Raw genomic sequence first — 21,675 nt, forward strand, 5'->3', positions numbered from 1 at the left:
AATAGGATATAACTGCAAGTATAGGGAGTATATTAAACACGCAGCACATAGGCTCAACACAGGCGGGCTATAATCTGAAGGCATGTTCGGTGCACTGTAAAAGCAGGAAATATGGGGCATATAATAGATTATGTAAATGCTGCCTACTGATACATTAACAGCTGTTAATTACAGTATCTATTACTTAGACGTAGTTAAACACACGCTGCTAAAGTGGTACTAAACATGAAATATGCGCCGTAATCACACATAGGCACGCATATAAACATAACATTTAAAAAAAAAAAAAAAAAAAAAAAAAAAAAAAAAAAAAAGACCATTTACTGTTTTTGCAATGACGCCCCCACAAGCTACTACAAAACACAGTGAAATCAAAAAAACGCATTGCAAGGAGCTAGCCTGACCGTGAGTTGGTTCGCATCGGCCGTGAAGTCAATTCAAAGAGTTGCGAGAGCCCGAAACGTGCTGGTTAGATTTACTGAATTGGAGCAAAACTGCGAATTACGGGAGTGTAGTAAAGTGCACCCTCCCTTGCATGCATCTCATTAGCCGGATCCCGTCAGTAGCTATAGGTGAAGCAGCCTCTCTCTCCCATACTGAAGCAGGTGTCCAACATGGCGATCACTGGCAACGGCTCTCTCGCTACTATTCTCTTTTTATTCATGTTTCCAGCGGCTCTTCACAAAGGTAGGGCTTTGCTTATGATATTTTTTACCGGGGGGAGCACTGACTTTTCTCCTCAGATTCCCGTGGATACAGTCGTGGAAGTGTTTAATTTTTATCAGCGTTTCAGGGGCAACCTTCTTTTGGACATGCCCGGCGGAGTATCTGGATGAATGATGTTGTTGAGCAAGTGAGGAAAGACAAAAAAAAAAAACCTTAACTGCCCGTAAAGTTACAATGTAGCATAAGTCCGGTGGGGGGAAAAAATGAGTATAAAACGCGTGTTTGCTTTGTGTCCAAACAGCCGCTGGAGCTGTTGGTGTGTTGTGTCTCAAGAAATCACTTTGGTCAGCTCACCATTACAACCCGCTTTCCCGTTACACAGCTGGCAACTCTCATAAACGTAAATTATACTGCCGTTCCAATAAAACAAATAGCCTCTTTCTCCCCCCTTTGTCACGGAGTTATATAGGCAGCGGAATTCATTTGAAACCCCTTTTATGAATGTTTTGTTATCTGGCCATTTGCCTCCCTGATTTTTTTTTTTTCCTAAGCCTGGTGACTTTATAGCACGGATTGAATAGGCTGTTTTGCTGTAGCTCAGTGGAAACAGCGGTGTGTAGAAGTGGGATTTGCAGCAGCTCTTGTTACGTGCCGTTCTCTATTGTAAGAGGCAGAGCGCCACGACAAACTCCGTTGTAAACTCCGGCAATTTCACGTTCACCCGCTTATCGTGAAATGACGCGCAAAAGAACCCAACTTGGGACGTTTTTACGGATCCTTACGGCACGCCGATCGGTTCGGTTGATCGATAATACACCAAGCAGTAGTTTATCGCAGTCAAATCCCATTCAGTTCAATGCGTTCGCGGCGCTGCCCACCCCCTTCTCACGATGTTTTTCGTTGGGAGAAGCTCCTCGGAACAACAGGCAGCCCAGTTGTAAAAGTTGAATTTTCACTGAAATAGGCGCTGCTCGGTGTTTTGAATGTGCGCCGAATCGAAGAGCGGGTGTTGTTCAACCGTGCACTGTTTTCAATTGCGGTCCATCGTGCGTGTGCGCTTGGAAACGAGCGCAAAAAGCGTTCATGTGCCTGGGTTAAGAATGGAGTTTGGGGGGTGACGTTCGCTCCATAGGAGAGCGGTACGTTATCGGGGTCTGGAGTTGCAGTAGCAGCACCACGCATGGGGGACACTGGGAGGTATACGCGGGCGCAGTGGATGGTGCCAGACGATTTCAGAGATGTGGATAAAGGAAAGGATGGAGATGGAGATGGAGGTGGAGATGGTTTGGGTCAAAAAAAAAAGAGGAAAAGAAAACAGAAATGCGACTTGTATTTTCACGCTTTAGGGTGAGGGATGGGTGATGGTGTTGCCACTGTGTGTCATATGCGTGACTTGGCGGACTGCGTAGCATGCACCCACGTTTATTTACAGGCTGCTGCATGTTATCATATAAAGTGAGCTCTCCTGTTCAGCCTGCGCCTAGTCACGAAACGCTCAAAGGGGTGCAGCTCTGCATCCTCCCGCATAGATGTGGTTTAAGATTGAATAAAATTGGTTAATAGCATCCCTCTCTGTTAATAGTAATCGGAGCTGTAACCCCCCCCTCCCCTCCTTCTTTCCCTCCTTCCCTCCAGCAACCACGCACAGACAGTGGCAGGCTTGAACCCCCTTCATATAGGCTAGGTCATTATATAACAACTGTTTAAACTATGGCTTTGCATCCTTTGCATGGATGTCAACAGCACATGCAGGGACGCAGCAATTTCTCTTCCCTGTGTCGCCTCAGAGTGTGTTTTAATCCATTGATGAGTCAGTTCTGTTACGATTTATTGTAAACTTACTGAGCTGTACTCTCTCCAGGGCTATCAACATTTTTTTTTTTTGTACAAAATGCTGACATTGTGCCTCTTATGGCGAGAATGACAGGGAGAGAGATTTCAGGCTTGTCACATTGTGGATTATCCGCCAGGCTTAATCCAAACGGATGCACAGTGATCATCGTGTTTTTTCATGCTACATGTAAGTTAAACTGGAGCCCAGCAAACTAAACCGGGACCGTGCTGTTCTTGGCACAGTGGGTGATGCTGGTTTACCTTTACGGCAGTGGCAACGCTGATTTCAAACAAAGCCAGGGCGCACTTGCACAAAGCATATCAATTATTTACCTCCAGCACACACTGTAAGCCCACATTGTGCTAAGCCTTGCAGGATGTTTTTTTCGACATAAATAAATGAAGTTGCTGCCGCGAGGGCAAGAATTGCAGCGTGGCCGGGGCCAAATGAAGGCTGCATTCATTTATTTAACCCTCAGCATAAGTTGCATTTTGGCACACGTTCGCATCGCGCCGTCACCGAATCACACAAGTGCTCCAAATGAAATTGATTCATCACAAAGCATTCACAGTCCACTGCATTACATCGCCATCACTCATGTTTTCAAAGGGCTCGGAGTGGATCAAGCAGAAGTCGAGATAACATTTATCTTGTGAAAATAGGTTGGCTATTGAATACCATTGAAGTATGATGGCACAGTTCACCTGTAAACTAAAAAAAACAACAACAAACAAACAGAAAGGCTACTTTTCTTAAAGGATTGATTTTCATTTTACAATCCTGACAGAATAGGACAAAATGGTAGCTACTCTCGGCTTCTGATTGCAAATGTTCTTCCAGCTATATTCAGTTCATGAAAGCGTTTGCTGTTATAAACACTGTCTGGCAGCAGCTCCCCGGTAATAATCCTCCAGTGCACAGGAGGAGTTGTGTGTCGTCTTTGCTTTCTGTTTGGAATAAACAGAAGAGAAGCTGGGTCGTTAGCATGAGCGGCTCTGGCCACCGTGGCTGAGAGGACTGAGAAAGAAAAAAAAAAAAAGAAGAGTGCCACCTACAGAAACTCAAATCTGATCAACAGAAGATCCAAGGAGGAAGATGTCAAAGTGCTGTTTTATTGACAGGCGATGTCTGGCGAGTGCAGTGCAGAAGCAACGAGCTCTTAGCACCAAAGACGGAGACAAAACTGGAAAAAACACGTCGGTAAATCTGTCAGCACTCGGGTCCAGAGTGGCATCACTCAAATTGTACCCGATGGATCGCCTTGACATTTGGTGACAGCGTTCGAGTTGCTCAGACGGTGAAACCTGGCAGTTTTGGTGACCTCACGACCTTCTCTCTAGCGCCATCTGCAGATGCAAAAGGGCATCTGCATTCGAAATAACACATTTGTTGCTATAAATCTTGTCCTAACGTGGAGAAATATGTTGAATGTGAGGTTTGTGTGATGTAGAAGAAATAATTTACACCCAGCAATAGGGAAAATGGATTTCATGTGGCTTAAGACATTCATATTTTTACATGCAATCTTGGACATTATGGGTCTGAATAGCTCACAGCATGCCATGAGAAATGTTCATAATAGCAGGTGTAGTGGGTGGATCGCTGATTTTATAAATGCAAGACATTTTTCCATAGTGTGCGCTTGATACGCTCATGATCTCAGAAATATGTGTAATTTGTTTTCTCACCCATGAAGCCATAACATTGGAAAATTTTCAGAAAAAAAAAACCAAAAAAAAAACTAGCAATTCTCCGACATCACTCTTATCGGCCGTCAGGGCTCGCTGGCTCCGACCCCTGACTTCTCCAACGCTGATAATGTCGCTGATAATGTGAGTGGATGTTCAGTTTATTCTGCTGTCACACTCATTCCATGTTCTGGTTTATAAAACCATCAACTGAGCTTATCTGCTGTGTAAATTTCAGCTTTCAAAGATACCGTTTATTGAACTTTTTTCTCAACTGCACAACCCAGGCTCATTAATATCACGATCCATCAGATATCCCAGATATTAGCCCAGGCGTGATCAGATATCGGTGGGCATGCTGAAGGTACAGTCGCCTGTTTTCATGCCGGGAAATAACGATCGCTTCTTCCGGGCCATGGACAGGAGTGCACAGAAGTGGAACTGGCACACTTCACCGTATTTGTTCAGTTCGTCCGCCTCTATGTTTGCACAAAATAAATCATTAGTTTAAAAAATCAGTATTAGAAAATTGGACTTGGCTCTAAGTCAAGTCGGTAATGGCCTCGGTGATGGAAAACAGGTGTGGAAATGGACATGAACATTTGCCGCTCTCCTCTTTGCCCCCCCCTCCTCCCTTTCACACACACACACACCACCGCCCCACTGGCAGTAATGAAGAACAATGGCTTTATTTTTGGAGGGAGGGGACACGGCGACCCCTCCCTCCCTCCTTCTCCTCTTCCTCTGCTGCCTCTTTCTCGCTCCGTCAACAGAGGCTGTGTAGGCAAGCCAGCAGATGATGGGGCTGGGTCGCATCTGGCCTCTGTGCACTTAGTGTAATCAAAGACAGAAAAAAGGCTCATGGCCTACTTGTTAGCGAACCGCCAACTGATGGGATGTCAAGTAAGCACCCCCCCCCCCCCATCCCAATTCCCAGGAGAGAGGTGGCGGTGGTGGTGGGCGGGTGGACGGGGTGGGGCAACAATCTGCCATTTTGCAAGACTCCTACTGTACACAGGCTTAGACTTAAACTGTGCTCAGGGTGTTGGGCCACCATATGGATTTCTATGTACCCATGCTACACTAATATACTTAATTACATGTGCTTAGGTACAGCACGCCATACGTCACACATTTGCTCACCACTTAATCCACACAACATCTCATACAGTCAGCTTTCTTCCCCCTGCAAAACATAGATTTCATAATTATGGCCACCCCTGTGATTAATATTTGGTGCTCATGCAGTGGATAACAGCGCCGAGTGTTTTCCTTTTTGGAGGGATCTTGAATCAACTCTGTGGAAGATTTTAAGATCCTTGATTTTCCCCAGTCGGTGTTTGTGGACTGCGACTTCGATTCAGCCTGCAGGTTTTCAGCAGGGTTCAGGTCAGGCGATGGGATGACCGCCGTGGCCCCCGCAGCCGCCTCTGTGTTGATTTTTAATGTATGTTTGATGTTGTTGCTTTGTTGAAATACGGTCCAGGCTCATCCTCCTGGCAGAGGCAGCCAGGTTGGGGTTTAAAGGGCTTAAACCACACCAGTGATTTTGCATGTTTAGCCTAATATCCACCACATGCACAAACTCCCATGTTTTGGCTGATCTTTCCCTAAAGCAAGCAGAACTCTGATATCATCTTTCCTCCCTTTTATCCAGCCGTTGGTTTCCATTCATTCCACTACGATATGAAAATAGACTTTGAGAGACTTCAAACCGTCTCATAATGGTGTTCCATCACCGTCATAAAGTCCGCCACGTTCATTTTCCTAAAGGCAGCAGCACTGTTGTGTTTTCAGGACTTCAAATTGGGCTCCTTCAGAAAATAGTCCCCGGGGAAACATTTGTTTTCCACAGCCAATTATCATTATTCTGTGGTTTCTGAATGTCGACATTGTTATCCGCAGAGCTAGAGCATCATCAGGCGGCTGTTTCAACCATGAATTCAAATTTAAAAATCGAGGGGATTTTGATTGTTTGTTGATTGTATGAAATCTTTAGTACCCTAAACATTAAAAATCACTGTCATGTTCCTTTTAACCCTATAAAGCCATTTGCATCATATATGATACACATTATCATTACACATAATCAAGACTTGACCAAAATACTGTTGTATACCTTTGAACACTTCCCCTGTTCATTCTGGACTATACCATTGGCACTTCAAGTACATATCATATATCATACACCAGAAAGGACGTGTAATAACATATTTTTTGAATTTTTTTTAATATATATATTTTGTTATAGGACTAAATAAAGGGTTCAATTTCAAAAAATTGGAATTTTCTGCCAATTCTTTCATAGTTCAGGCTTTACAGGGTTAATATCCTGGTACTTATATTTCGTTATATTTCATACTGGATATCTGGTCCTTTTCCTTTCTTGCAGCCGTCCCTTGTTGCCTCAGCACACGATTTCACTTCTACTTGGAACTAAACACTGTTTGGCCAAGTTAGGCCACTTCAGTCTACGTGTTGCTTTGAGTCAGGGCTTGTTTTGTGCCAGCCCTCCAAAGAGCTTGCCGACACGGAGGTGGAGTCTGACAGCTGATTTAGGAACTCCATGACCCCCAGATTTCACTAAACTGTGCAGTTCTTCTCAAACTGTGCTCCTTGGCCGCCTCTCGGCCTCCCTCACTGCCCTCCTCACGGTGGGTGAGGGCAGAATGCACCTGCGTCCTCCCCCCGGCACGTTTGCCACTATTTCAGACCTCTGAAACTTTACATTACTGGCTCCAATGTGCTCAGTGGTACTTTCAGCTATTCAGTTATTTATTTGAATCTACTCCCCAATTCGTGTAGGCGTAAAAGCATTTATTGTAATTCTTAATTCTCTTATTCTTTTCTTTTTCCCTGCCAACTTTATATTCTGCTCGTGTTCCTACATCATATCTTTTTCCCCCCCTGCTGAATACTGCAACTTCTGCTGCTTCAACAAGCTAATTTTTGATGGGAAAATCAGGTCACACCTTCATTTTCCTATTAAAATATTGAGGTAATGATTTATCATCGCACAAATGACCAGAACGTGTTATTAATGCATTTATTTATTTCCTAAAACGTCGATAGGTTTTGACTATTCTGCACGCCGCATCATTTAAATGCGTAATTGTATGTCTGAAAGTGTTGATTTCTCTCCACTGTGCCACGTTGCATGCTGGGAGACGATGAGCAGGTGTCTTTTCAATGCAGCGACGGGGGGATTCAAGGGAACGCTGAGTTTGACAGAATTATGAATGCTGAGTCATTTCTAAAGTGTGATATGGAGACACAGTATTTTATGCTGTCACCGGCAAAATGCACATTCCACAAGTCGTGGTTGCTGTACGGCGCCGTGGCAACAGCCGGCGTGGACTGATGTGTGTTTGGTCGCCTGATACTGAGCTCAGACTCCTCGACTGAGGCTGCCAACAGTTTTGCGGCAACATTCAACATCTTTAAATTTGTCCATTTTCATTTAAAATGCCTGTGATATACCATTTGACCTTTGTGATGTGTGCATGTGCGACTCAAACTCTGCAGGCCAGAAATTCAGCACTCGATCCCTGTACCAGTGAATTTCCTCGACTCTCGATACCCGCTTTGATACCGCGGCAAAAAAAATAAGAAGAATCCCATTTCCTTCAACATACACTCCTTTATTAAAATCTGTTCAATATTCACGTATTTAAGCCTTCAAACAAGAAGTCCACTGTGCTTAAATAACAACTTTTTTTTAGATTGCATTTCATTTCAACTGCAGTCTCCAGCAGAGACATGAGGAAAAACATGGACATAATAAGTAGGCTTATGCATAATTAGAAAAAGAAACAGCTATTTTAACTGGAGACTTTAAGTTTTGCAGACCCTGAGCATCCACCTCAAACGCAGAGTCTTTCCATACTCGACTCTTGCCGTGTTTCTTTTGGACGAGCCACGGTGAAAAGGTCTAAGTGCACATCATATGGATACTGCCTCGGTCAGGTCTGCTGAAGGCTAAATCATACAACGGGTAGCTGCTGCGCCTTAGAAAAACAGGTACTGTCGTATTTTTGGACTTTTGACATCGACTTGGTATCGAAGTGTTGGTTCTAGTGACTTGATACAAAAGAAAACACTCACAAGGTTCTCTTTTTCCACACTTACTCAACCAGAAAAGATGGTTTGATGTTACATAATTTAGTCAGATTTAATGGTTCTTGCTGCGAGTGGCACACAGGCTCTGCACGTGCAGCGATCAGATCGCCGTGTGCTCTGAGGAAGACGACAACCAAACAACCAAAGCCCTGCTAGACTCTGACCACAGCCTGAAAATCAGCATCGGCTAACTGTGGTTGTTTTTTTTTTTAAAGATAATTATTATTTTTTTGGCATTTCTGCTTGATTTGACAGTCACAGTAGAGATAGACAGGAAAGGTGCGGGTTAGAAGCAAAAAACATACCGTCCCTTATGTAAGAAATGCTTAACACTCATGCAAAACTTGCAGTATCCAGATCTATCTGCACGTGCATGTTTCCGGCATACGGGCGCATTCAGGATACAGCGCTAGGAGCCTGTTTATCTTTCACCACGCAGATTTAACATCCGTGTGTTGAAATGGTAGATTACATGTCAACAACACAACTGCGACACATAAGTCCATTTGTAAAGTTTATTAAGTAGGAGGGTTGTTTTGTCAGAAGAGGACAGACTTTTAAAGGACCCAAATGATGAAAGTTGTGTATCTGTAGGTGAATAACAACCTGCATGTATCTGATCTGTATCAATATCTAAAAAAAAACAAACAACATAGCCTAAAACCTGTCAGTGACAGCTTTTTCCAACATTGTGCAACCCTAAAAAGTTATACGTAGGAATAGTTTTACCTCAGAATTTTATTCTCGAAACAGCATCCAGACCATCACAGGACACTAAAGCTCTCCACTGAAACTCAGAATAATCAAGGCCTTCCTGGATTTGCAGCTCATAAGCCCTTAAACAAAGAATTAATTCCCCCCCCAAAAATGTAAAATGAACAATTAAACGACTACACAAAATGTGCAAAGGAAGTCAAACGTCTTGCAGGCAGTGTGTGTGTGGCTGCTGGTCAGGGAGGAGCCGGCGGCTTGACGTTGTTTCATGAGGACACTCGCGCCCCCGGTGTAAACATTTAGCCACACAGAGGGAAATTTTAGGGGGTGCATTTACAAATTAAAAGTGACAGGATTTATTAATAAACAATGAACAGTCATTTGGCATTTGTAAATGTGCTTAAATACTGAGTCACTATTGCCCTTTGCAGCTGTGTGTGTGTGTGTGTGTGTGTGTGTGTGTGTGTGTGTGTGTGTGTGTGTGTGTGACCGATAACACCGATTGTCTCCTTCCAGCTGACACCGGTGGTTGCTTGTCTTTCGTCACAGCGCTCTCTGTGTTTCCTTGAGATGTTTAACCGCATCGGTTCTGGTTCTTAAACTGGTTCTGCTGGGTGTTCTTGGTACTGAGGTGCTTCTAGCGACCCCTTTGCACCAGTTTGGAGTGGAACCACTGTGACGGAGGTGTTGCCAGGTGGCTGGCCGCTGACTCCAGTGGTGTGTGGCTGAATTCTGCTGGTTTGCCTGTCTGTAACCCAGCACACCGTCCAAGGAGTTCAGAATACCGCCACATATTATCCAATCCACTTTTTTTCTAGCTCCCTAGTCTCTGTACTCCCACAAAATTTTTAACTTGTTGATAATCTGGTCCCAGGCTCGGCAATTTCGAGATACAATTGACTTTTTCTTGTACTCCCTTACATCTTTTCCTGAAATTCAGCAGATGTCCAAATTGAAAGCATTAGACCTACTCACATTTCCATCTTCCCCCCGTTGGATAACACACCTAATTGTGTCGCCATCATGGTTCCCACTTCAAATCCTACTAATTTTTCAGCTGGGAGCCAGCTTTCTGTGTTCGGATCCAATTTATTTTTGGGTCAAAATGCTCAGAATGGTTAAAAATTAGGTTTGCAAACCAGAAAAGAACCAGTTTCTCGCTGGTCAAAAAGTGTCTTTCCTGAAATGGGAGTTCCCCTCACAGAAGAAGAGTTGGCAGCCATTAGATTGTCCATGTTAACTTACACTTTTTGTTCTTTACCTTATTGAACATTTCCTTTCCCCACTTGTTTTTGCACCGGTTGCAGCCGAGTTGACAGCAGCTAATGTCAACCCACTTGTCCTCTTGACTGGCCGCCCCAGCCGCTCGCCCCACATTTCCCTCCTTGTTGACATCACCTCTCTGCGTTGACCTGAATTAGGCCTACAACACGTTTTCCTAACAAATTATTTAAAATGTGTGTCATCACCAATCAATTTTTTTTTTCAGTGCGTAAAGGTTAGAATGTGAAATCTCTACTTGCACAGGTGTTTTGTTTTTGATGTTTCTCACTCTGAAATATTGAAGAGCAAATGTGAGTAAAGTGTTTGCACTGCCAAGTCCACTGTTGATATCGATATGTAATATATGAAAAAAAAAAAGTCTAATTTACGGCCCTTTAATTCCTGCTGGGCAGTTTTGATGGACAGAATTACAGAGTTTCAATTTAAGAATGGCATTCTAATATAAATGCAGATTCCTGACGAAAGATTTGGGGGGGACGGTTTCAAAGGTGGTTAAATTTCAGTCACCGTGAATATCAGAACCAGTCTAACAGTGTGCAGATGTTATCAACACGCACTGTTGACTTAAAACGCAAATATGCCCCGTCAGAAATTGGCCTGCCTGGAGAAAAACGTGCGTCTGGGGTCAACATCCAGATCCAGAAAAAGCAAAAATCATTATCCTTTAGATGTCGAGCTCTGCAAACAAGGACGAGCCCTGCCAGCGCTGTCCCAGTGCCGGGTCTTTGACTCATGTGGACCTGCTGCTGACCAAAGTCCATATGTGCAGAGTTGCATACACACACACACACACACACACATGCGTCAGAAATGTGCAGCACATTTGAGCATCTCTTTAATTAAGAAAACGATGAGTTTAATACTGTAAATGCAGCTAGATAGATAGATAGATAGATACTTTATTCATCCCGAGGGAAATTCACATCTTCCAGCAGTATCCACAAATTCAAAATACAAAATAAAAGACATCAGAAAAAAGACGCTTTGAAAGGCCTGCAGTAAGTACTACTAATAAATAAATAAGTGGTTAATTCAATAATGTCCAAGTGTGCAAGGTGTGCAGTTTAAACAGCTAGATAGGTATAGCATCATGATTGCTTGAGGTTATGGAGAGGAATAAGAGGAAAGCTCCATGTTGTAGAGGAACCTTCATTTTATTTTATTTTATCTGCATTTGGTGATACAGACAGAATAGACAAAATACAAAAAATCGACATTGAATATAAAGATGGTGTTTTTGTTTTTGCGTATTTCTTCAAAATGAAACGCAAAATGCAAAAACATTTCATACACGTCGTTGACCAGATATCCTCATCTGAACCGAGGCCGTGACGAAATAAAATGTCAAGGGGATTGAGTGGGTTCTCAAGGCGCCGCACATGTACATTCAAAGACACCAGAACACATTGTGCCTGCAGGAAAAGGGGGGAATACAAAGCCCCAATATGTGTGCTCGATGCACGAGTCTAATCTGAACTCGCTCAAAAACTATCATCAGCCTTGGCAAGACATTTCATCCATTCCTGGCGTTTGGATCACAACAGAACACACGCAGCTTTTCATTGCCCCTTTCTTCACAGTGTGAGGCCTCTGTCGTCTCACTGCGCTTTTGAAAAAGACAGGCGGAAGACGTCGGACATTATAAGCAGGCATGTTTTGCCTATATTCATAGATACAATGCCAAGCTCCAACAGTCAATGCACAAAGAGCCGCATGATGTTTTATGTGCCTGAAAAACACAACCAAAAAAAAAAAAAACAATGTAAATGTGGTTCTGTTGTGATCGTCAGTGGGGAAATCAGTGCCCGTCCGAATAGGATACATATATGCATCAGACATGGATGATGCCCAGCAGGCTTGAGTGATCTGTGCTCTCCCAGCTTCCATTTTGCATCGCACTCCAGCTTGTATTACATTTCGGCGAATGTGGCCCCGATGAGCCCTTCAGGCTGTTACGCCGTCTCCCATGGAAGTGGATCAGCTCTCCCCATTGTGCTCGGTTCCTGCCCATTGTCTCAAGTGTTGTAACTCTGCCTCGATTGATGTTTTCCGCACAAACGGCAGACAAAGCCACGCCGTGTCGCCCCATCTGAGTCCCTGTGTCCTCGTCTCAAGTCGCAAAGTGAATCTTTCCTGCACAGGGGCCGTTGAAAATAAAAAAGTCTTCGCTGTGGCGTATTTTCTGGTTGGAAAAACCCTAGAAAGACAACATTCTGTTTACCCTTCCTTAGTATTTTTTTTTTTTTTTTTTGCTAAACAAAATCCATGTGATCTTCACAGCAGGCTGCAACATAAATTATTCTCGTGTTGATTCAACAGTTTACCCTCAGTCCCTCCCAGGTCTGTTGCCTCACCTGTCTCGCTCCGTTACGGCCCTTGAAACCCAAAAGCCTTACATCAGGAATCCCTGGAATCACAGTTATGTCGGTTTCCGAGAATGCAAGTTCACTGAAAGTACTGATTTCATCTTAAAACGTTGTTGCATCATAGCACTCAACTTTACATCAGTTCAGTTAAAAAAAAAAAAAAAGCCTCAAAGTTGAGATAATCTAGTTTTCTGCACATATTTTTGTACTCCTTGTTCACTGTTGTTTGCATCTTAGAGAATTCAATGACGTATTTGACACCTTCTTTCTTTCTTTCTTTCTTTCTTCTGGCTGTGACTGCTGCTGTCCTCCATTCATCTGAGTCCTCTAATATTCAGTTGTTTTCCTTCTCTGTTCTGTTCTCAATGCTTTTCTATTGCTGCTTGTGTTACTTCTGTTTTATACATATAAATTCAGTACATAAGCCACACATTTTAATTACGTCTATCTTTGGACGCTAGTTGGACGCAACCACTGTCCGAGAGTTATTTGATCTAACACCCACATAAAGACGGCTTCATTAGCAGATGAAAAGAAATAACCTGTTATGTGAGAGTAATGATCGATACCTAATGGCTTACAGTACAAACTTTGAAGTGATACTGTCAATAAAAATTTTCTATTAACTATTCACAGCTCGAGCTTGGTTCAGTCCTGGTATTTTGAACCTAATCACGACCGTGTCTTAGTAAATTAGGTCCGAATCTGACCCAGCCCGCCAGCCGGGACAAAATGTGAAACTCAAACCTGACCACCACTCATTATTTCATGAATCCATAACCTTGATTTTTTTTTTATTTATTTTTTTTAAACAGTTTTATTAAACATTGCTAGCTCATTGTTGTTTCAAAATGGTTCAATGCAGGTACGCAGAGCAAAGATCTGCAGAAAAGCAAATGCAATCCATTAAATGTTGAGAGAAGCAGGATAAATGTAACATCTGAAACCCCAGGCTCAAAATGGAACCCAGACAATAGAAGTACTGAGACTGAACTTATACTACCTTATAAGAAAAATGTAATGCCCAGATGTTCTTTTTTTTTTTTTTTAATTATGAGATAATTCTCACATAACTGCTGAGAGCAAGGTAGATGGTGTAACCATAACTAGTGCACATTTCTGATTTATCTTATGGATAATCAGATCTCAGCATCCTTGCATTACAGGCACAGTGCAGCTTGGGTCCATGGTGCATCAGGAGGACAACGCCGTGATGCATCATCCATGTTATAGAATATCAGGGCAGCAATTATTGTATAAGGACAGTGAGTTTATTTGACATCACTTTGCATAAAACATAAAAAAAAAACATAGGCTTTTTCTTTTGGCTGTTTCTTTAAAATGAGTCACATTGAAAGTGAGTAAGAGGAGGCCAACAGTTAAATGCTTACCTGTTGGCTCTTGGCATTTGATTTTGTGTAATGGTCTACAGACTACAGCAGCTTTTTGTTGGAACTTCGTCCTATAGCCTGTATTTTAGCCTTCAGGGCTTTCTATTTGTACTTTTTTAATAATCAGTTTGAGAATAAACAATTTGATAAATGATTAATTTGCACTGCCCCAAGAATCGTCACCCAAGTATTCCAATATATCCATAGTGATACTCTCCTGATATGACAGTCAGAGATTTCATGTTTGGATCATATCAAACTCCAGTATGGGACCAGATAGATACCAGCACATACAGATATGCCATAGATACACTCAGTTTTCTTGGAAAATATTGAACTTGGATATTTCCAGACATGACATAAGGTCATATTTGGAACACATACATGACAGAAAATAAGATATATTTGGTATCCTAACATAATAAAGGTCCTAACAGTGTTTATTGAGTCCATATTTGACCAGATTTGATGCATATCAAAACAAAACTCAGCATATCCATCAGAAATGGTATTCTCCAGAGAATCTCCAGAGACATCCTGTTGAATATTCTTGGATCGTGGCCATTTTCGCACAGTGTTGCATTAATTTAGCAACAGCAAATTGTGAAGTTTGAGCTCTTTGCGTAGGGGTGGCGGTGGGGGATCAACACTTTGGTGTCAGTCACTCTGAGTCAAAGAATAAGACCCACCATTAGGCACTGATGTTCAACAACCACAGAGGGAGAACTCCCTCACAGAAGAGGCAGAGATACCAATTTCTCCACCAACAGCAGCAAAAGCAAAGAGCCTGCACAGCGCGCTGCAACACAACTTAAATGGACGCAGAGCATTTGGAGCACAAAGGCTCTTTGTCAGGTCAACCACTCACAGTAGCACAAGCAAAAAGCCCTGACCTGACGAAGGGCCTTTGTACTCAAAACATTGTCCATCCACTAAAGTTGTGTTGGAGCACTGAAGTGTGCAGGCTCTTTGCTTCTCCTTCAGTTTTTCTCAGCCCGGCGCCGACCCAGTGATGTGTATTTTTCTTTCCACTAACAGTAGCCTCAATCGACCATAATACAATGCAGCAAGAAGACGCCGCATTTTGAGTAGGGGGTGGAATGGATTTTGGGAGACGTACAAAAATCACTAGATGAAATTGAAGCAGATGAGGCACGTTTAGGGAAAGTGGGTACACCAATCAAGTAAATTACCAGACGTCATCACAAAATAACTCCTGGAATGCGCTGAACATCACAAGCCGATAATATCAAACAGACAGAGAGTATGTGAGGATGGATTTTTCTTTGAAAACAGCAAAGTGGGATGTTTCTATGCAGCAGGGACTTTAACAGTAATGCAAAGGTTTCTTGCTTACTTTGCCTCAACATACCTGATCCAACGTACGACCTCAAATGAGAGAAAAGCAACTTCATTCTTTAAGTTTTTTGTGTTAAAAACAAAAGTCCCGGGCGATGCTTGTGTCTCCTCGTGAAAATAGAAAGGGGAGCTGTTTTAACCGAGTTGCTTCTCGAAAGCGGTTTTGTGCTGCTTTGAAGTGTGTAGTATTTGTTGGGCTCCGCTTGGCTGTCAGATTAATACCTTCCAGACTGAAAATGAAAATGGGTGAAGGAGCAGTTAATCCGCATAAGAATATTTTTTCGAGGATAAGGAGCTGGCGTCTAGCAAACTGCCTGCGTATTGATTGGCTGCCCGGCACTGCAGAATCGACTGGGCATGGCAGGATCCTTTAATTCTTTTTTACATGTTGATATTTGGACAGATTACTTTGTCTTATATTGTGACTTCTTATTTCAGTTGCCAGTAATACTGATAGAGAAGCTGCACCAGAGCAGAAGCAGCATTCAAAACCTTAAAAGACTTTGTGATCTTTTGGCTTAGGGCACATAGAGGGACGTTGACCTTTTGAAACTGTTTACTTGAGGCAGTATTGTTGTTGTCCATAAATAATTGATCAGCGGTAAAATTACAGTCACTAAGGAGAAGGTGAATGGTGTCAGTTCTACTCTAAAACATTTGCCTTCCAGCGGAGCCGCTAGAATAAAGTTATTTTGAGGCTAACAGTTAAGTTACCCAGTAACACAGGCTACAAAGGCTGATCATTTGACTCGCATTGAATAAATCACTGTGCTTCTCACTAAAAAAAATATCAGAAAGGCTGTGTGGATGCCATAACCTTCCCTGTGAGCGGTTGCAGAAAAGCTTAAGCTTTATACCTTAAGCTCTCTTTTAAGGTTCACCTTGAACTCAAGTCGTTGGCCAACACCTTATGTCAAAGCTCAGAGAATATCCTTTGGTAAATCCGCACATAAGCAAAGATCGTCAAAGATGACTGATGGAGTTTTCCAAGTGGACATGAAATCAGTTTTCTCTGCCAATCAAAAACTCAACCAGAACATCAGAGAAATGTTGGTACGGCTCTAAGGCAGCAAGGTATCGTGTGGTTTCCTTGACGAAATATGTGGTTTTCAATCTCAGTGTTCGGGCAGTTGCACCTTTGTTTTGTACCCTGAGGTCATAAATGCATAACCCTAACCCTAACCCTAACCCCAACCCTAACCTCTGGCACCATTTTTGTCCCTCTACTCCAGTTCTCGCCACTTCTAGTTAGTTTTTTCTGAGCCTTGTTGGCTTGTTTATGGACAAAACCTGGAGGAATGTTGGATTTTGACACAGAGGTGTGTTATTTTGAATTAACCTGTCACCACCCGCCACCACTGGACCGTTTATGTTGATATCGAGCGTCTTCAAAATGAAAGCCAACAAGAAGGCAAAATGTCACTGTTCTTAAAGCAGCAGTGTGATGCGTGTGCCTCCCATGTTTCCTTAAAAACCCCATTAAATAGACTCTTACTTTCTTGATGTTATGCAGTTCCTGAAACAGGATGTTTGGGCGAGACACGGTGCAGGGAAGGAGCAAACCAACAGGATCTCAGTTTGGGAGAGAAACACATTTTTATTTGAGGGGATAAGGTGAACAAGAGGGGATGATGAAGATTTGTGAAGTTTTTATTGGTTGAAATTTTAATTTATAGCCACTAGTGGAGGATGATGAGGTCATTATTTAAGATACTTTAATTTAATTTAAGATATTTACAGGTGGTAGAAGTCCTGTGAGGTCACTGGATGGGGACTATAAGAATTCGTGCCATTTCTGTATTCCTATCTCAAACAAATTTATTTTTCAGACACTGAGAATGCAGGTCTAGGAGGCTTCAGGTTATTTATCTAGATAGCCAAATACGCCTCCAGCTTGTCATGTTAGCAACACTGAAATTTACCAAGCTTGCTGTTTTTTTTTTTTTTTGTTATAGATCTTGCAAAATAATAGCGATGCCTGCTGAGCCCTTGGGGATTGGTGTTGCTGCAGAAACTATTGCAAAAGGCCTAAATACAAGCGCTTAGCTGAGGAGATCACTTTAGGGCTTAATGCAGTGTTCCTAGGGAAATCCTAGGCCACCTAATGTTTTGATGAAAAGTGGGCTCTGAATTATGCATATGTCAGGCCAGTCAGCTATGTTGCCGCATCAGTTACATGAGTCATTAAGAGTGGCACCACATCTGCTGTGCTGCTGTTGCCTTGCTTCATCGGGGGCATTACCGTTAATTACAGTGAGCACGCTTTGAAACTTAAAAGCCTCCAACACCAAGTAAATACCATCGAGCGAGCATGAATGGCAACGGGCACAGTCCGCCGTGTCCGTTGCCATACAGCGGTTCATAATCTGAGCATTTAATTCTGAGATAGTTCCTCCTCCTTCCACCGCCTACGTGACCACTTGGCATTTTCCCGTCACTGTAAATCCCTCATGTCAACCTGACCCGCCGAACAATGGTCAGGGCTGCAGGACGGCGCTTTGCCTCCGCATACATCATCAACACCTCCCACACCGGGATGATCGGCCGTTAACTGTAGCTTACAACGACGTATTAGTGAGCCGTGCAACATCCTAATGTCCCATGCAGCAGGTCAGTTTCTCCATATATCACATTTAAGCTTCTGTTAAGTGAGGCGGGATCGTACTCTCTCGTGCCAGGTTTGTTCTAAAGGTCTTAAGAGCTTTGGAGACGTCGGCGTCGTTATCGATTAAAACGTAGGCCCTAACTGTTTCTGACACCTTTTACAATTTCACCGGTCAAATATCGGCCGGTGATCAATGGAAGTTTAATGGCAGCCGGCCTACCCCGTGCTCTGTAAATTGCTGTTGCCGTATCATGAAATACAGTTGTTTTACATCCATTGACATCCGGTGTCGTGTAAGATTAGACCCTTTGAAATGTCAGGAACAAAGTAAGTTGTTCCTGTGTTGGATAAGTGTTGGATAATGGATATTTTATATAGTTTATATTGGCTAAACAGTTGAATGACTAGATATTAGAAATGCTTAGGACATATAATGACTTGTTGTCGTAAAGCTAGAATGTCCATGATTCCCACACACGCTTAAAAAAAAAGTTTTAAATTAATTTTTTTTTTTTTTACAATTTATGGTCATAAAATGTTTTATGATGTCCCAAATGTTGCTAAGACATACATGTTCTGAGAGGATACCTGTGGAACAATCATCATGCATTCATTCATACATAAATGTAATATTTAAACTGAATTTGTTCCAGTTTTTGGATTTATGTTTTTTATTGCATGATTTACTGCACTTCCTACATACGTGCAGAAGAACAAATGACCTTCATCTGAATTTAATTTCAAGGCAGTGTGATTGATAAAAACAGGAATATTTGAGTTTGTGAGAGTTTGTCATGGTGTGGTGTCATTCTGTGTTGACATCTTTAAAGATATTAAAACCGTTAAATTTGATTTTTAAAGTTCTGCAGCAAGTCTGAATTGTAGTAGAAAGAAAAAAAAAATAGATTTTTTTTGTGTCACAGATTTTATTAAACACACATTTTCATTTGACAGAAACATGAAATGGATGTCAAGACTGTTGGTGTGTCTACCAAGGCTAACTACAATAATAATAATAATAATAATAATAATAATAATAATCAGTTTAATAAAATTCAGAATGAAACCCATACTGATTAACATTTGCTGCAATACAAGTGAATATATTAAAAGGGGATTCAGAAGTGGATGCAGACATGGTTTCTATTTTGCTCCAGAAGGGACTGACAAATTTCACGCTTTTATTTTGAAGACAGAGGTTTTCTCCTTCACTCTCAATACCGCGTGAAAAAGTACATCAGACAGTAAAAATCAATTTATTGCATCCTCTGTCATCCACAGATGGTGTCACTTCAATCTTCCTTCTATTTTGTCACGCTAATGTGTTGGAAGATGACAAGTGTGGGTCATTTCAGAGCAAAAATAGCAAAGGTTGAGTATGACTGCCGTGTCAGTCTCCCTTTTATTTTGCTGCTCTGATGTTTGGAGAGACGACACCTAAGGGGTCATTTGGAAGGAAAAATGACAAAGGTGGAAGACAGCTATTGCCGTGCCAACAGCGCCGTGGTTTGAGATTTGAATACGCCACAGTATCAAGCTGAAACGTGTGCTCAGATTGTCTAAAAAAATAAATTGTTTCATGTCCTGCAGCAAGGACTTTTGTAATCTGATTAAAGTCATTAGGTTAATGCATATTTACAAAGGATTACGTGGGAAACTGTAACTTCTTAAACCAAAATAAAAGGGCAGGTATCATCTGGTGTTTATGTGACTGAAAACAGAAGGGCAGCAGACATTTCCAGAAAATCTGTCAATCAGGGACTGTCTTGTAAAACGTTTTTCTTCTGCCACACATGACTCCGTTTTTGTTGTTTGAATCATATTCCACGCTGAAAGACATAAAACTGCATATTTACTGCAGACATTTTTGACTGTCTCAGTCTACGGTTGTTTTCATTAAATATTAAAGTGACCACAATTAATTAGCAGACAACAGGCTTATTGAATCCTGTGCTCAGAAGCATCACCTACCCTCCAGTTATTAAACATGGCTGCCACAGAGCATCAATTTAAATGAAAATTGATTATCAGAGCCCTGCGATGAGCTTAGATGCAATTTCTTGATGTTTGATAATGAGTCTCAGTGTGGCAAGATGGCCACAGGTATCCGCCAGTCACCTCCTCGAGCCACACGATGGTGTTAAACCATTATCACCGCGCTGGAAACGGACATTAATGACCGCCATAAAGCTTCAACAACATGTCTATCGTCTGTTTTACAACCAGCGCCGGCTTCCCGTCACCAAACCAGGCAGCCGACTTCAGACGCCACTCAGTTCACCGCACGCCGCACCTCCTCGGTCCTCTCGCCGCTCTTCATCTGCGTCTCGATTGCTGCTTGAGGTTGACGCCGGTTCCCATTTTCACCTCGAGTTAATAATTTCTTCCATGCCCTATTACCAGCCTCTTTCAAATCACGGGGAAAAGCACCCATTTTCCACGACTGCGCCTGAAATGGGACTTGAGATGCCATTCAGATTCTAGCCAAACATTTTAGTTGATTATTACATGACTGGCAGCCCCCACCCCCCCTCCTGCCACTACAGTGCGTCTGGGCTTGGTGGTTATGTCTAAAGCAGAGCTGTAGTGTGACTGGCTCCAACAATATGAGAGGGCTTCCCTCTTGTTATCTCTGCTGATAGGCTCATAAAGTTTGATGGTGTTAACTTATGTGAATCGATTCAGACGTTATATGCCCTTTCTGTGAAAAGCCTCCTTACACCATGACCAGCTCTCTACCAACGTTTGTGCAAATCATTTCTACGTCTATTTGCTTGTCATATGGATGTTTTTCATGCAGTCATGTGGCGATGTGGTCTGTGTGAGGTGCTGTAGAGACTGATAGCAACAAATTCCCCTGTTGAAGGACAATAACGAATCTAATCTGAAAAACCAAAGATTCGAACAAATGTGAAAGGTCATTGTCCGTCTGTTAACTTATGGAAGAGTTGTTCTGAAAATATAAAAACCTCGATTACATTGGCCAGTCTGAAAAAACTTTACAAGAATATCTTAATTATGCAGTACACTGTCAAAAAATAAGTACATCTTGTATCTCACGTGTCCATGCCATACTGCTTTTTTTAGTTTTGTCCTTTTGGCCTTGTCCGATGTTTTGGTTGACTAAAAATTTACCAATTAGTAGCTTAGTTAAGTTTGTATTTGTTGACTGAAAGCTGCATGGTTGGTTGACTACTTAGGTAGTAGTTATGTTTGGATTAGCTCATATTGTGTGTAAATGGTTTATTTGTGATAAGGGTAGGCGTTATAAGCTCTTTTCGGTCAGCCTTTGTTTTGATTACTTGTGCATTGTTGCTGATATTTTCTTTTTTTTTCTGTTGCTTTAATTGACCGAAATAAATCAAATCAAATCAAATCAAATCAAATCAAATCAATCAAATATCTATCTATCTATCTGGAAGAGCACCTCTGTATTTTTGCGTCTTTTTGGGTTTAGTTAAAATTATTTACGATTGTCCCTAATGAAGGGTGACAAGCAGAAGATTATCTTTGCCTCGCACAGATCACTGTGATCTTAACAAGTGATCCCGTCTCCCAAAACATATCCATGTACATGAAATCAACACCGTATTTAAAAATAAATAAATAAATGAATAAATAACATGGAGAACAAGCTACATGCTGCAGC

At 42.1% G+C, this 21,675-nt stretch overlaps 1 protein-coding gene across 1 annotated transcript in view; it reads left to right on the top strand.

The window, feature by feature from the left end:
- The first annotated feature begins 422 nt into the window (after nucleotides 1-422).
- cadm1a (cell adhesion molecule 1a) overlaps nucleotides 423-21,675 on the top strand; it is a 521,404-nt gene continuing 500,151 nt past the window's right edge. Inside the window, exon 1 of the mRNA XM_030068792.1 lies at nucleotides 423-687. Within this exon, the coding sequence (XP_029924652.1) occupies nucleotides 615-687 (73 nt within the window). The 5' untranslated portion in view covers nucleotides 423-614. The remainder of the gene's footprint in view (nucleotides 688-21,675) is intronic.

This window comes from Myripristis murdjan, chromosome 14, assembly GCF_902150065.1.
Source record: "Myripristis murdjan chromosome 14, fMyrMur1.1, whole genome shotgun sequence".
In the NCBI taxonomy this organism is placed as follows: domain Eukaryota; kingdom Metazoa; phylum Chordata; class Actinopteri; order Holocentriformes; family Holocentridae; genus Myripristis; species Myripristis murdjan.